At 38.2% G+C, this 15,573-nt stretch overlaps 1 protein-coding gene across 1 annotated transcript in view; it reads left to right on the top strand.

Annotated features, from left to right (window-relative positions):
• FNDC3B (fibronectin type III domain containing 3B) overlaps positions 1–15,573 on the top strand; it is a 354,012-nt gene that overhangs the window by 195,072 nt on the left and 143,367 nt on the right. Inside the window, exons 5-6 of the mRNA XM_052638946.1 lie at positions 11,321–11,564; positions 14,886–15,176. Coding sequence (XP_052494906.1) covers positions 11,321–11,564; positions 14,886–15,176 — 535 coding nt within the window. The remainder of the gene's footprint in view (positions 1–11,320; positions 11,565–14,885; positions 15,177–15,573) is intronic.

The raw sequence follows: 15,573 nt of genomic DNA, 5'->3' as shown, positions 1-15,573 counted from the left end.
ACAGTAAAAATGATGATCAGAACGGAACATGAGGCATTGATTGCCCTGTATCTGGGCAGACCAGGAATCAGACCCACTTGGCAACCAATAATAAGAAAATTGAAATCTTTTTTAAGACTTTAAATCTTCAGAAGCATTGATTTTTCTATAGGAAGTTAGGAAAATGTCTCACAGTCAACAGTGTGTGCATGGGTGCTGGGAGCTTCTGTGGAAAAGAGCAGAGGATTTATGTATCCCTTCTGTTTTAGTTTCTATCATCAGCAGATTTACAATAACTTTAGTTTTTATTTATGCCTTATTTTGTTTGAGGAGTGATTACAGACAAGGTTGGCAATGCTAAATTAAAAGAGGTGTACCCTCCCCTCCAAGCATTGTGCAAGTTTCCTCCTTCTGATGAGTCCTCTGTCTCCTTGTTCTGCATTTTCTCTTAGATTTCTTTCCTTTGTGTCTGAGAGACTGGCATTGTGACCCAAAGAATGCAGGATTATTAGGAGATAAATTGTGAGCCCAGGTAGGGTTCTGCATCCAGCTCCCTGTGTGATTTTAGGAATATTTTAAGTTATTTATTTGGGTGTTTTACTTGTTTGTTTACTTGGCCTTTGTTGGTCTTCCTCCCTTTTAGCATTTAAATTCCTCAAGACCAGTGACCTCTGTGTCATGTTCATCACTGGATCTTCAGTTCCTTGAAAGGTGTCAAGCACATGCTCAGCATCTATCAAAATTTGTCTGACTTTTGGAGTCATTTTCATCTTTGGGAGGGAGGAGGTCAAAGGAAGGTGTTTGAGGATCTCTGAGATTGTTTTCTAATCTAAAATTAGGTGATTCTCCTCTACTGTTCATACTGCTCCTTAAGAGACCAAGAGAACATGTAAGTTTCCATAAGCAGTCACAACAACAGTGGAGCACGCTTTTAGGAAATTTAGCATTCTATTGAGTAGGATGCTATTCTTCACTTCTACAGAAAAATGATAGTGATTTGATAGTTGATTTTCAGGATAATATTGAGATGATATCATGTCTGCAAATGACTTCTAAATCATTAAAAGGATTAAATTATGTACATTGTATTTGATTTTATTACATGATTATTGTAGTCTGTCTTTCCAAATTAGTAACCCAAGTATGTAACAACTTTTCATAGACAACCACCTCTGCCCAACCTTTGGGCATAAAACTTAACCAAGGTTAAGAGGTTGTATTCCTGCACATTTTTTGAAACTCATCATGTTTATAAAATTCAGTGTATAATACAGTTTTTGCTCTGTAATAAATATCTGATTATCAGCAGCACAGATTCTTAATCATTTCTTGTGCCATGGAACCCACTGCCAGATTGTTGAAGCTTTTTTAAGTGTAAAATAAAAAATTCATAGATACAGTCTAGAACAACCTGTCTGTGTTTCTGTGGATATAAATGTGTCTGAGAAGCTGGATTGCAAAGATGTGATTGGTGATTTCTCTGCTGATCAGTGGAGAGGCATGAGGAATAGGAGCAGTTATTCCTGAAGATTCCTGTGTTGATAGTTCTATTAATATCTTTTTTTAAAAATTGAAATGTAGTTGATTTACAATGTTGTGTTGATTCCTGATGTGCGGCAAGGTGATTCAGTTATACACACACACACTCACATATATGTACATTTTAAACAGTCTTTTCCATTATGGCTTATCTCAGGATATTAAATATAATGCCCTGTGCTATACAGTAGAACCTTGTTTATTATTAATATCTTAAAGGCAACTCAATTTGGCACAAATTAAAGCATGAGGTTACTACTTACTGTTTATCTGCTGACAAATATTCTGTTCCTCAAAACAGAGATACCATATAGTCTGATACAACTCTTTGTTCCATTTTATTCATTGAAACTCTATGGTTGTAACTCTTCTCACTTGTCCAGGGTTCTTAAAAATACTAGGAGTGTTAGATTCGATTTTTGATCTTCAAATGTGGTGGAACTTTTTGGTCTTTAGGTGGCAATATACAGTAAAACATGATAGAAAAGGCACAACACTTCCAGTCACAGTAGTTGGGCATGAATCTTGTCACCCACTTAGCTGGCCTTAGGTTAATTGCTCCTGAAGATTCTTCATCTAGAATTTAGGACTGTGATGTTGCCCACATCAGAGGATCTTCTGAGGGTTGTGTGAATTATGTGCCGAGCACTTTATACATTGTTGCTTAGTTCTCTTTAAATAGGGGCCCCTCTGCCCCTCAAGTTGGGGATAGCTGCCCCTCAAGCTGGGGTAGCTGAGGTTTGATAAGATGGAGCTGGCACCAGCTGAGGACCCAACCCCAGTTCTGTGGTTCATAAGATGGGTTTCAAACTTTGCTGGGCTTCCCTCTTAATGTGGAAGGACTGATCAATTACTGCCATTGTCCCCTCAACTACAGCATTACATGCTTTACTGAAGTAGTCGGATTAAAAGAGATACCGCTGTAGATGTACTTGTTTCCATCTTCCTCTTCAGTCCTCAATGATTTTAGTTATAAACCATTTATATATAACCTAGTTGTGCTCTTTTTTCCAGATTAAAGATGTATGTACATGTGAGGGTTTCTCTGTATATAGGTGTTGGTATACATAAGGCTAGTAGAGTGAGGCTTGCCATTTATGAGATTATCTCCTTATACTGTTCATCTCTGGACAAGCTTCTCTGTAAGAGTCATGCTCCACAACACTGAAGACTAGTGCCCCTTCAGTACATTCAACTTGGGATTCCCTTGTACAGCAACCTCGGGTGTGTTATTTGGATCTAACCATTGATGCGTTGGTCTGTACCTTAGCCATTGCTTGAAGTTGGCATATGCATTAAAAATTATTCACCAATGGAAAATTTAAGGTTTCCAGATATAAGTGAGTTTGTGGGTAAAATGTTTGGGGAATTGTTATTCATTCATGAATCACCTTGTTACTTAAAACCATAAATTTGGTTACCTGTGAAATTGGTTGTTTACTTAACCATTGGCAAGAACTCTTTCAGAAAAGTGGAATTTTCAAGGAACTTTTTTATTCACTCTCAAATCAAATAAGATTATCTGCATCTACTCTGCAGAGTAATCCTTTGATATTATATAAAGGGCCTTTACAAACCTAGAAATATCATCGATAATTTATTTTTCCATTCTGCTACAACAACAACCATGCTGAGTGGCAAAAGGAGTTGGTCCTAAACCTAGAGGGTTTATCGTCTCAGAACATTCACGATAATGGAACACTGGAAAGAGCAGATAGTATTTCATCAGTGTTTGGCTGTAACAGATGCGAAGAGAAAGGAAGTTGAAAAGTAATATTTGATGTTTTCAACCACAGTCATAATCATTAAATTTGAAATGCAGAAAAGTCAAGAGATTTGGGAAATACATTGAATCCTGCCATGTATTGAAGTCAAATAACTTCATCTATAAGATAGAATCACTGTTTGGCTCCTGCAAATCTTTGGTTGCCCTTTGAATATTCCTTTACCCTAATTTTCGCTTTCTTCTAAGGCGCTTGGTGATGTTGGTAGGAGTAACATCCATAGCATCAGAGAAGGGCTTGGGCTAGGGAGAGTACAGTCCTTACATTTCAAGTCTCTAACCTCCATGAAGAACAAACTTGCTTTTCCTCTTATTTGTTATATTTACTATATTAGAAAATGCAGAGTGAGGAGTCAGTGCAAAAAAGGAAGGGTGAAAAATAACGCTTTTTATTACTGGTTGGTGATGAATAAAATAAAACCACTCAGCTGCCTTTGGATGTGAAGTAGAACTTACATGAGAAATGTGTAAATTTTCTGTGTGTGTCTTATAGTAAAATCATACTTATTTAAAACAAGAGTGTCAGGGATAACAGATCTGGAATTAATTGAGTTTAGATTATCTAAAATTTTAGAGTACGATGTCAGGTATTTACCTGAGTTATGGGGAGAGATTGATTTTGATAAAGAATGTGTTATTATTAACAACTCTTATTGTTGTTTAGTTGCTAAGTTGTGTCTGACTCTTGCTACCCCATGGACTGTAGCACACCAGGCTTTCCTGTCCATGAGATGTCCCAGGGAAGAACACTGGAGTGGGTAGCCATTTCCTTCTCTAAGGGATCTTCCTAACCCAGGGATCAAACCTACATCTCTTGCATTGTAGGCTGATTCTTTACTGCTGAGCCACCAGGGAAGCCCAATAATAACTGTTGCTAGACATTAAATGTAAGAGATAAACTTTTTTTTTTTGGCTTGCTTTTTCATTCATTTGTTTATTAGCCAACTTATATTGAGAACCTCCTGTATGCCTGGGTAGTTTGAGGGATTTGGAGTTGGTGGGAGAGACAGATCTGTAATCAGTGCTGCAGGACAGAGATGCTGATGGTGGGGTGAGCACCAGTCTGGCCAGGAGAAGCCTTGATGATTTGTCTGCCTGTTCCTCTGTCTGTGCACCTGTTTCACGTTGCCCAACCTTTCCTTCTCCTTGTTCAGGGCTCAGTTACCAGAATGGCCTGGGAACCCACTTCAAGTATGTTGGCTACCATTAGGAAGTGAGCATGAACCCAACTTTTGCAGACTCATTTGGTCCACTTTTCTGTGTGCAGCGTCTCACTCAGGCAAGCCAGACTTGCATGCTAACTGCATGCATGTGAGCTCACATGTATCCACATGCAGTCCGTTCTGCCCCTTTCTTGGATCATCACTGGTCCTTGGGGCAGACTTAATCAATTTTTCTTTTGCCTCCTACCATTGAAGCTCTTCTTTTGATTCTTGTTGCTTGCAGCACAGAAGTAGAAGGAGAGAGTTTTAGGAATTGAGGAGTTAATTGAAATTCCTGTGAAGCATATTTCAGTTCAGTAAGGGGAGGAACTACCTTCTCTATTAACTACGAGAAAAGATTGTCAAAACATAGATGTTTTTAAGAGAGCCATTTTAGTTCTTGGACTCAAAACTGTACCCCCCACCCCCAGCTCTCTGGCTTTATGTGAGTTAGCTTAACTTTACTGAGCTTCATTCCTTTTCTCTCTCAAACGAGGATAACTGTATTTGCCTCCCAGGATTGTTGGGAGGATTTAGTGAGGTAGTAATAGTGATAGTAGTAATGGCTAGGGAAGTTTTCTCCTACTGTGTATCAGTTTCCATTCTAGGACTTGAACATTGAGTAGCGTTATGTCAGGTAGAAGGTATTAAAGCAGAGCAGCAGGTATTCAGTAAATATTGTTTGTATCTTGAGTCCTTTCACATCTCTTCATAACCTATTTCTAATAGTTCATTATTTACATACTTGTTTTGCAGCATACCTAACTTTGCTCTACATAATGAAAACTTTGGAGTATAGACCAGGATGAAAATCTGGTTCTCTAGTTGAACTAAGCGTATATTTTAATCCTGCTGTGCCTTAGTTTTCTCATGTACAGTAGGGATGCTAATATCGAGTTCTCCAGTAGTTAAGAAAGTTAACGGAGATAAATGGCAACAAGCACCTGGCAGACCACAGGCGCAGGCTGTGACCTGCTTTCTCCTCTCCCTGCCTGCTCCTCGCATTAGCACTCCCTCTTGCTATTGCCCCCAGCCCATCTCATTTTGTTTCAGTGATTTTCTTGGTTGTGCTTCTAAAAGACACTGGTGCAAGGAAGGCAAACATTCTCCCTATTTAATCTTTAGTGCCTTATTTTCTGGCCTCTCATCCATGTGTCTAGGCCACAGGATAACAAAGAATTCTAGGCACATACAGGTTTCTCAATAAATACTTACTGAACAGAGTGAAAGGACATGATAAAGACTCAAATTACCTGCTGTTTGCCATCAAGCTCTCTTCCTTTGCTGGAGGAAAGTGGCTGGGTGGTTCTGTCCAGGAGGATAGTGAAAGTGAAAATCGCTCAGTCTTGTCTTGACTCTTTGCGAGCCCATGGACAGTCCATGGAATTCTCCAGGCCAAGATACTGGAGTGGGTCGCCGTTCCCTTCTCCAGGAGATCTTCCCAACCTAGGGGTCGAACCCAGGTCTCCCGCACTGCGGGCAGATTCTTTACCAGCTGAGACACCAGGGAAGCCCAAGAATACTGGAGTGGGTAGCCTCTCTCTTCTCCACGAAATCTTCCCAACCGAGGAATTGAGCCAGGGTCTCCTGCGTTGCAGGCAGATTCTTTACCAGCTGAGCTACCAGGGAAGCCCATCCAGGAGGAATTAAATGCATTACTATTAAAAGAGAATTGTGGTGGGTTTTTTTTTGGGAGGGGGGGATGTCGGAGGGATGTTTGTTTTTTCTATTGTTGTTTTTAAGCAGACAAGGCTGGTAGAACTTATGGGAGGAGGCTCTGTTAGGTGGTATAGTAATTTGCTCAGGCCACCATAACAATGTCCCATAGACTGAGTGGCTTAAACGGAAATTACTTCCTTGCAGCCCCTGTTTTCTTTTAAGGCCTCTCTTCTTGGCTTGTAGACGGCCTTCTTCCTTTGCTGTCCTCACGTGGTCTTGCTTCTGCCTGTCCGTGTCCCAATTTCCTTTCCTTATAAGGATATCAGTCATACTGGATTAGGACCCACCCATCTGACCATATTTTACTACAATTACTTTGTTAAAGGCCTTATCACCAGATATAGCTACATGCTGAGGCACTGTGTGGTTGGGACTTAACTATATGAATTGGTGGAGGGTAGGGCAGAGTATACATAATTCATCCCATAAGAGGTGGCAACCTGAGGACCTAGCACAGTGATTTTTTCCAAGGGTCTGTGCCTCTCTGGAGAAGGTGAGTGTTCTGTTGAATCATAGCTGTAGAAAAAAATTCTAGATGAAGAACACTTGGTCCTGATATCTAGGAAAAAAAAACAACAACAAAACTTTGTCCTGATTTCTGAATAGAACTCACTAGGACTCAGCCTGATTTTTCTTTCTCTTTTTAGGCTAACTAGACAAGTCAATATTTAGCACCTATTTTTTCCTCACCTTTGAATATCCAGTGCTTAGCTTATAGTCTGTACCAGGAAATGGTGAACTGAATACTAGCGATTCGCCTGTATGCAAAGGCAGCATGCCTCAGGACATTGTCACAGTTTCATTCACCCCAGAAGGAAAAGTCTCTTTTCCATGGTCTTTTATGGAGATTGAAGGCACATTTTTATGGTCTCAGGATTCTTAGATTGAACTCTTTCTAATGTCTACATTCTTCTGCTATAGTAATATATTTCTTTATAAACCATAATATTTATGGCCACCATTCCCTGAGTTGTTTATTATATTGTGCATTATTTTTGCTCCTCAGACTTTCTTATTCTTTGGAGGAACATAGGCCTAATTTCCTTAGACATAGATCTCAAAACTGATTTGATAACTAAATGTCCTACAGTTTGTGTTATGGAAGAACAATAAATAAAATATTTAGGACAATTTTTTTTTAAAGTTATTTCAGAAAATTCCATTTCTTAAAAATATTTTTAGTCATAAGACCTTGATTGGTTAAGGGAGTATCCCATTATAAAAGTATCCCATTACACATGTACATGTAAATAGACTTTTTTCACAAACACCACAGAATAATTTAAGATAATTAAAAATGGGGCTATGAAACAGTTTTCATATATGCCAGCAATTTGTGGTTTCAAAAAGCTACTTCTCTAATTGGAAATCCGTTTTTTGGTGAAGAAAAGTAATTTATACTTCAGATTTATTAATTTTTGTAGTTAGTGGAAATATTTATTCTTACATAGTAGTAAAAAGATAACGTTTCATCTGTTTTCTTTTTACTTCTTCTTTTCCCCGCCTTGACTAGAATTCTTACTTTTGTTAGTGCTGTTTGCTCAATTTGTTTGTTTGTTTGTTTAGTGCTTTAACAAGTCAAAAACTATATGATAAAATGAAAATTATTTCCCTTCCTTCTTCTGTTTATCAGCCTGGGGTTGTTCTTCACATTTAGTAAGAGCCCTGTTCTTTTACTACCTCAGTCAAATCTGTACGGGCTGCTTGATCATTCTAAGTTTTACATTGACTGAAATAAGGAAGGTTGTAAGTTTATAGAGAACAAATACTTTGCTTCTGTGGACCTTCCATTGTCTAGCACAGGACTGAATCAAGGTTTGATGAAAGAGGGACATCTAGAATATGCCCTACTCTTTTCTTAATAGCTAGTGGCAAGGTAGAAGGAAAAAAGACTCTATAGAATAAATACATGTTGATATCAGATGGTAAGAAAAACCCATATTTATACTAAACATTGTACAGAATGTGCTACCATATTCATGCTCTGCATTTTAGACAAAATAGAAGATGCTTGAAATGAATAAATGAAACCTAATCAAACTCACAAGCTTTTTGCACAGCAGAGGAAACCATAAACAGAACACAGGGACAACCTATGAAAGGGGAGAAAATATTTGAAAATGATGTGATCTAAGCTTAATTTCCAAAGAAAGGAAACCAATTAAAAAAAAAGGGGGGAGAAGACCTAAATAGACTCTTCTCCAAAGACATATAGATGGCCAAAAGGCACATGAAAAGATGCTCAGCATCACTAACTATTAGAGAAATGCAAATCAGAACTACAAAAAAAGTATCACCTCACACAGGTCAGAATGACCATCATTAAAAAGTCTACAAATAACAAATGCTAGCAAGGGTGTGGAGAAAAGAGAACTCTCCTACGTTGTTGGTGGGAATGTAAATTGGTGCAGTCACTATGGAAAATAGAATGGATGATTCCTTAAAAAACTAAAAAATGGAGTTGCCGTATGATCCAGCAATCCTGTTCCTGGGCATCTATTTGGAGAAAACTCTTAATTCAAGAAAATAACATGCACCCCAACATAGACAGTAGCACTATTTACAGTAGCCAAGACATGGAAACAACCTAAATGTCCATTCACTGATGAATGGATAAAGAAAATGTAATGTGTATGTGTGTGTGTGTCTACATATACATACACACAATGAAATACTACTCAACCGTAAACAATGAAATAATGCCATTTGCACAGATATAGACGGACCTAGAGATGATCTTACTAAGTGAAGTAAACCAGAAAGAGAGGACAAATATATGATATCACTTATATGTGCAATCTAAAATAGGATACAACTGAACTTATGTATAAAACCGAAGCAGACTCAAACATAAAAAACAAACTTGTGGTTACAAAAAGGGGAAAGTGACAGGATGAAGGGAGATGAATGAGGATTTGGGGATCAGCAGATAACAAACTACTATCTATAAAATAAACAAGATCCTACTGTGTGGCACTAGGAACTATATTCAGTATTCTGTAATAAACTGTAGGGAGAAAGGATGTATATAGACTGCTTTCATGGTGGTTCACATGGTCATGCATCTGCCTGCAGTCTGGGAGACTCGAGTTTGATCCCTGGGTCAGGAAGATCCCCTGGAAAAGAGGGTGGCTATCCACTCCAGTATTCTTGCCTATAGAAATCCCTGAACAAAAGAGTCTGGTGGGCTTTAGTCCATGAAATCTCAAAGAGTTGGACATGCCTCAGCGACCAACGCACATATGTATTCATAGATTCATACACTGTATAATTGAATCACTTTGTTGTAATACCAGAATCTAATACAACATTGCAAATCAACTATACTTAAAAAAAAAAGATGCTTTGATATTTATTAGTGTATACATTAGAGAATTTCTAGTGTCATGGTTTAAGCACCATTGCACATATACCTATAACTTAGCAACCTAAATAAGGCTAGTGTGATTAGCTTGCCAAGGCCTGGAAGAGGTTATATTTAATAAAGAATATGTAAAAAGCTACATCCTGAGCTTTAGTAGCGAGTATGACTCAGAATCTTAATTTGATGGACTTAATGTTGCTTTATTAATGAGCTATTAGCATAGTAAAATTTGAAGTTATTATGTTAATCAGTTCATTAATAAACAAAGATTTTGATTTTCTTAACATAAAGATTAATGGATATTAAAATTAAACCTATTTTGTACATTAAAGTACACACTAATAATGTTGATAAACTTGTCATTTTGTCTCAAGCAGTACTTTAAAAAGCAAAGCTTAGTATAATTTTTTTTTATTAGAATGTTTTTAGACATGATTAAGTCATTTTGTTTTGGCCCCTAATCAGCCTCCTAAGGTGTAATGAGAAATCTATTTCAATATCCAAGTTTAATTTTCAGTTTTGTTGTTTTTTTAAGCAGAACTTTCTGTCAGTGGATGTGCCTGATTGTCTTAAGCTTGTTTAGCCCACCCGGTCTCTTTGGAAGCCCAGTCCCAGGTTCCACGTTCACTCCTGAGCCATCATTGTCCCCTTCTTTGCAGGGCCCTCACACAGGGCTCACAGGCTTTCACCTGTCCCAACCCTGCCGGTTCTATGAGGTCCCTGGAGCCGCCTCTGATTCTGCCGTTTCATGCTCTTATTCTCTGTACCCCACAGCTTTGCCTTTGGATTACGGTTTCTGTTGCATTGTTTCATGTCTTGCGTCTCAACAAAACTGTTTGCTCCTAGAGCAGATAGCATGCAGTTGGCCACAGAGCCAAGAAATACCAGCATTGTACTGCCTTGTGTTACTTTCCTTGGTTGAATTTTTAAAAAATCATTTGAAGAAAGTACGGACAGAATGTTGATTGGCCCATTCTGCCCATGGCAGGCCCCTGCTCATAATGTCTCCTTCACAACTCCTAGGACATCATCTGGACATCTTGGGAGCAAAAGGTCTCCTTCTTGATTTGGGACTGCTCAAGTGTTTGATAGGTGGGGATCCCCTCATTTCATCCACAAACTTGGTTCCAGATTAAATGACCTTTCAGTACTATTATAGTTTCTGAAGCTGTAGTTTGTAAAGCCAGCCTCTCTTAGTTTCTTAAAGCTCCAGTGTCATGGAACTATACTTGCTAAAGCAGGTGTGGGGTCGGGTGTTGCTGGGCAAATAATGAAAGCTCAGACCTCTAAAGCATATTTACGTGACCCAGAATGTCTCTTCTTTCTGGAAAACTGCCAGTTGAATACTGTTATTTCTAAAATTCGTTTTACTAGTTGAATTTTTCGTTGTTGTTTAGTCACTAAATCTTATCTGACTCTTCATGACTCCATGGACTATGGCCCACCAAACTCCTCTGTCTATGGAATTTTCCAGGCGAGAATAGTGGAGTGGGTTGCCATTTCCTTCTCCAGGGATCTTCCTGACCCAGGGATTGAACCTAGGTCTCCTGTACTGCAGGTGGATGCTTTACCACTGAGCCACCAGGGAAGCCCAGCTAGTTGAATTAGAGAACCGGAACTGCCCCCTATGGAGAAGAGAAGGTTAAAGTTAAGGAGGAAAGTAATTAAATACTATCTACACTCACAGAATATTTGCTAATAATACATACTATATTCTTTTGTTGTTTTCCCTAGGTGATTGAAGACAATACTGGAGTCCGCCGGGTGGTGGTCACACCCCAATCTCCTGAGTGTTACCCCCCAAGCTACCCCTCGGCCATGTCTCCAACCCATCATCTACCCCCCTACCTGGCTCACCACCCGCATTTCATCCATAACTCACACACAGCATACTACCCACCTGTTACTGGCCCTGGAGACATGCCGCCTCAGTTCTTTCCTCAGCATCACCTTCCTCCCACAATATACAGCGAGCAAGGTGAGTAGATTGCTGGCATCTGGAGCTGTTGGAACTGGCTACAAAACTGAGTCGCTTTAGAGAGCCAGAGAGCCTTTGTTTCTTCTGTAACAAGCATGGTAGAGGAGGATCTATCTGCCGTGTAAAGCTCATCGGAAATTCCTAGCTTTCTTTGTCCTCGGTTGTATCTTGAGACTCTTTCTTTACATTGTTTTCAAATTCTGTCCGCATCCCAGCCCACAGAGCGCAGGTAATGGGCAAGCCACTTCTCATTTCAGAAAAGAGGCAGTAATCTATCATATGTTTCCATGTTCTGTTAACGTATTTTTATATGAGAGTGGCCTGAGACAGAGCTGGAGCACAGTAGTTCTTAGGCATCCATATGGTCAAGCAGTAGAAGGGAAATTACGCAGGATTTTGTGCCGCGTTTCCAATGATAGAAGACTGTGAGGTCTCAGTAACCTTGAGTTTCTTGGATGCTCTTTGGAAATCTTGGCAGAACTCAAAATCCTCTCACTGTTGACATGGTCTTCCTGAATGCAGTTTTTAGTTTGAGAATAGCTATTAATGCAGTTTCACTGTTAGGCAGATACTTACCTTGAAATGAAAAGGGCCTCAGAGATACGGCATTATGTCTTGTTAGTTTTGGCCTTGGTATTGGTTTAGTCTGAAGCCCTTCTCTGTCAAAATGGATACTAAGAAACCAGATAAGTGAGGGTAAAATTAAACACTAGAACTTTGCAAAGTAACTTTCTTCTGTGTCTGACTATGAATTGCTTCAAACAGTTATTATGTTGGTTTACAGATAAAGTGCATGAGAAATGTCTTCTTGTTTAGAGGATGTGATTACCTTACTTTCATTGATTATATATATATATATGGCTATTTTAAGTGAAATCATCAGTATCCTATTTTAACTTAGGGATAGAATTTAATTTTTTTTTTGCAGTAGCATTTGGAAAGAAATTTAATATAATTCAAAAAGCTTACATGCTATTATAATAGGGTATAGAGAGGTGACAGCAAAAGATGAAATCAATACTTTAAATGCATAGAGGCATCAATAATTTCCTATTGCTGTAGTCCTCTTGCCTAGTAACTTAATACTCCAGAACATCAGACACTGGGCATATTCCATGAAGATATTTTAATAAAAGCTGAACAATTTCAGTTAGTTGAGAATAGTTTTTAAAAACATATTCAGTACTCACACAATACACGTTAAATATTTTAGTACTTTTCAGTTTTCTAGTTGGGTCTGAGCTTAATGACAGTATGAAAAGCCTTGGCTGTTGACTCATTACTTGATGAAGAGTGTATGATCTGCCTTATTTTAGCAGTCTTTAGTAGGATGCCACACAATTACTGTTTTGTGAATGATGTCTTTTGTAATTTTACACAATAATATGATTTAAGTTATTAGAATTAAGCAAAACAAAAAAAAAACACAAAACTTGTCTTCATTGAATTAGGGTGTTTTGATTTATTTTCATTAAAATAACACAGAGAATAATGAGAAATAAATGAAAGTGCTGTCTTCATTGATTCCTAATTAAACAGAAAACAAAAATCTTTTGCTTTATAAGTAAAAAGCCTTTTATATATTCTTGTACCTTAGTTCTCAATATGTATGCACCTAAAAGTAATTCAGACATTTAGTTTCCCAAACTGTATGCATTTTAAAAATTATTGATGTTTTAAAATATTACTCTATCAGTACCCATAGTGAAAATTTTAAGTCTCACATGTAATATCTTGTGATATCTAAAACCTTTATCATTCTTTTTCTGTGTTTAGACATGATTTACTTGGGCATGCACTCTGTGAATAGAATTGTGTTTCTCTAGTGAAAATTGGTTATCTTGTAAGTTCAGTTCAGTCGCTCAGTTGTGTCTGACTCTTTGCGACCCCATGAACTGCAGCACACCAGGCCTCCCTGTCCATCACCAACTCTCGGAGTTTACCCAAACTCACGTCCGTTGACTCAGAATGCCATCCAACCATCTCATCCTCCGTCTTCCCCCCCTCCTCCCTTCAATCTTTCCCAACATCAAGGTCTTTTCAAATAAGTTTGCTCTTCGCATCAGGTAGCCAAAGTATTGGAGTTTCAGCTTCAACATGAGTCCTTCCAATGAACACCCAGGACTGATTTCCTTTAGCATGGACTGGTTGGATCTCCTTGCAGTTCAAGGGAAGACTTGCTTTTTTAAGGTCTTCCTCGAGCTATGTAAACAGAAAATGAAAAGTGGAGCTTTACCATTCAATAGTCAACATTGGTTGTTCAGTTATGTAGGGTGACTTTACATTACTAATGTGCCTAGAACAGTGCTGGTTTAGGTCTTGTGTCCAGATAAATAATTAGAAGTGTTCCCTAGTTACCCTCAGAAGTACCTGGATTTGGATGGTAATTTATATGATCACTCTGTGCATGTGGGGCCTTTTTTTTTGTTATAAATGTGTAAGGACCTAGTATCTGTATTCTATATTATCACTTTTATTAGTATTTAAATATAATTTTTAATTGCTTAAAAAATTTAAATTTAAAATATGTGTTTTCCCCTCAGATCATAAGATTATTCCACAGGCTTCCGTTTTCTTTTGAGCAATGTAAAAATATGGATAGTGAAGCCAGGTGACATTCTACTAGTCAGTGTGTCTTCTGATTACCCCAGAATACAAGTTTAAGACAATAAATGGTTATGTCTGGCACCAGGTTGCAAAGGTGGCTTATATATATAATACTATAATCTCTTGAACATTTCCCTTAATTCTGTGAGCTTTGATTATTTTTAATGGAAATTTCTCATCTCTTCATTTTAATAGATTTTGTTCGAATGTTGGCTCTTCTAAATGGCACAAATAACCCCTTATATTCTTGTTGCTATATATTTTTCAGTAGAAATATTCTGTCTGTAAGGATAAGCATACATTTAAATGTTTTGATTCTGAGGAGTTATTACTTAAGAGGGTATTTGTTTGTTAATTCTTTTTTTTGTAGATTGCAACTACTAAGAACAATTGACAGGCAAAGTCAAGCTTAATTATATATTCAACTAGAATATGAACTCTTGGTAGAAAAGACTGTTTAATATTTTCCATAATCTCTTGAACATTTGTGAACACACAGTATAATTTTCTTAGTGATTATTCCTTTATTGGTTAGAAATGAATGGGAGTATTTTAAATGTGTATAATATGCATACCACTCTCTTTAAAATATTTTATACTGTATTTACTGTAAAATGTTAACCTCTTCCTTCAGGAGACAGGCCATTTGACCATCTAAGACTTTATTATTGAAGATGCAGACTGAGTTTGCATTTCTCCTAACCGTTCTTTTAGAAATTATACCACTCTATGGAATGTCAAGTTACATCACCCGAGAAGACCAGTATAGCAAACCTCCGCACAAAAAGCTGAAAGACCGCCAGATTGACCGCCAGAATCGCCTCAACAGCCCTCCTTCTTCAATCTACAAGAGCAACTGCACCACCGTGTACAATGGCTATGGCAAGGGCCACAGCGGTGGCGGTGGTGGAGGCGGGGGAGGCGGCAGCGGCGGTGGGCCGGGCATTAAGAAAACAGAGCGGCGAGCAAGAAGCAGTCCAAAGGCAAATGATGCAGATTTGCAAGGTAATGTTCAAAGACGTTTGCCATGAGGAGGGAATTCCGAGTTTTACAGAAGAAGTTTATATCATGGCAGCTGGCCTTTCTGCTGGGAGCGATAGGGTAGACCTTCTCTTATCTTTGCATAGCAAGAACAGGATATTGTATCATCTCTTTTTTATTATTCCTTCATGGCAGAAATATTATTTCTTTGGTCACGTGGTCTACTTGATCTCAGTGACAACTATCTGAAAGTGTTTTCACATTGGCTTACTTCTGTTGTTTCATTAACTAGACAGATATAGAAGAGAGTCTGAGTAAAACCAAGTGTAGGGCTAGTTTAAATCTTAACATAATTATACTTCATAAAAGCAGATGTAATTAATTCTATGCTGTAGTAAAATTTATCATCTTGTAAGGCAGT

The sequence above is a fragment of the Budorcas taxicolor genome, chromosome 1, assembly GCF_023091745.1.
Source record: "Budorcas taxicolor isolate Tak-1 chromosome 1, Takin1.1, whole genome shotgun sequence".
NCBI classification, from domain to species: domain Eukaryota; kingdom Metazoa; phylum Chordata; class Mammalia; order Artiodactyla; family Bovidae; genus Budorcas; species Budorcas taxicolor.
Note: the sequence above shows the minus strand (reverse complement) of the source record. Positions and strands in the feature narration are given on the sequence as shown.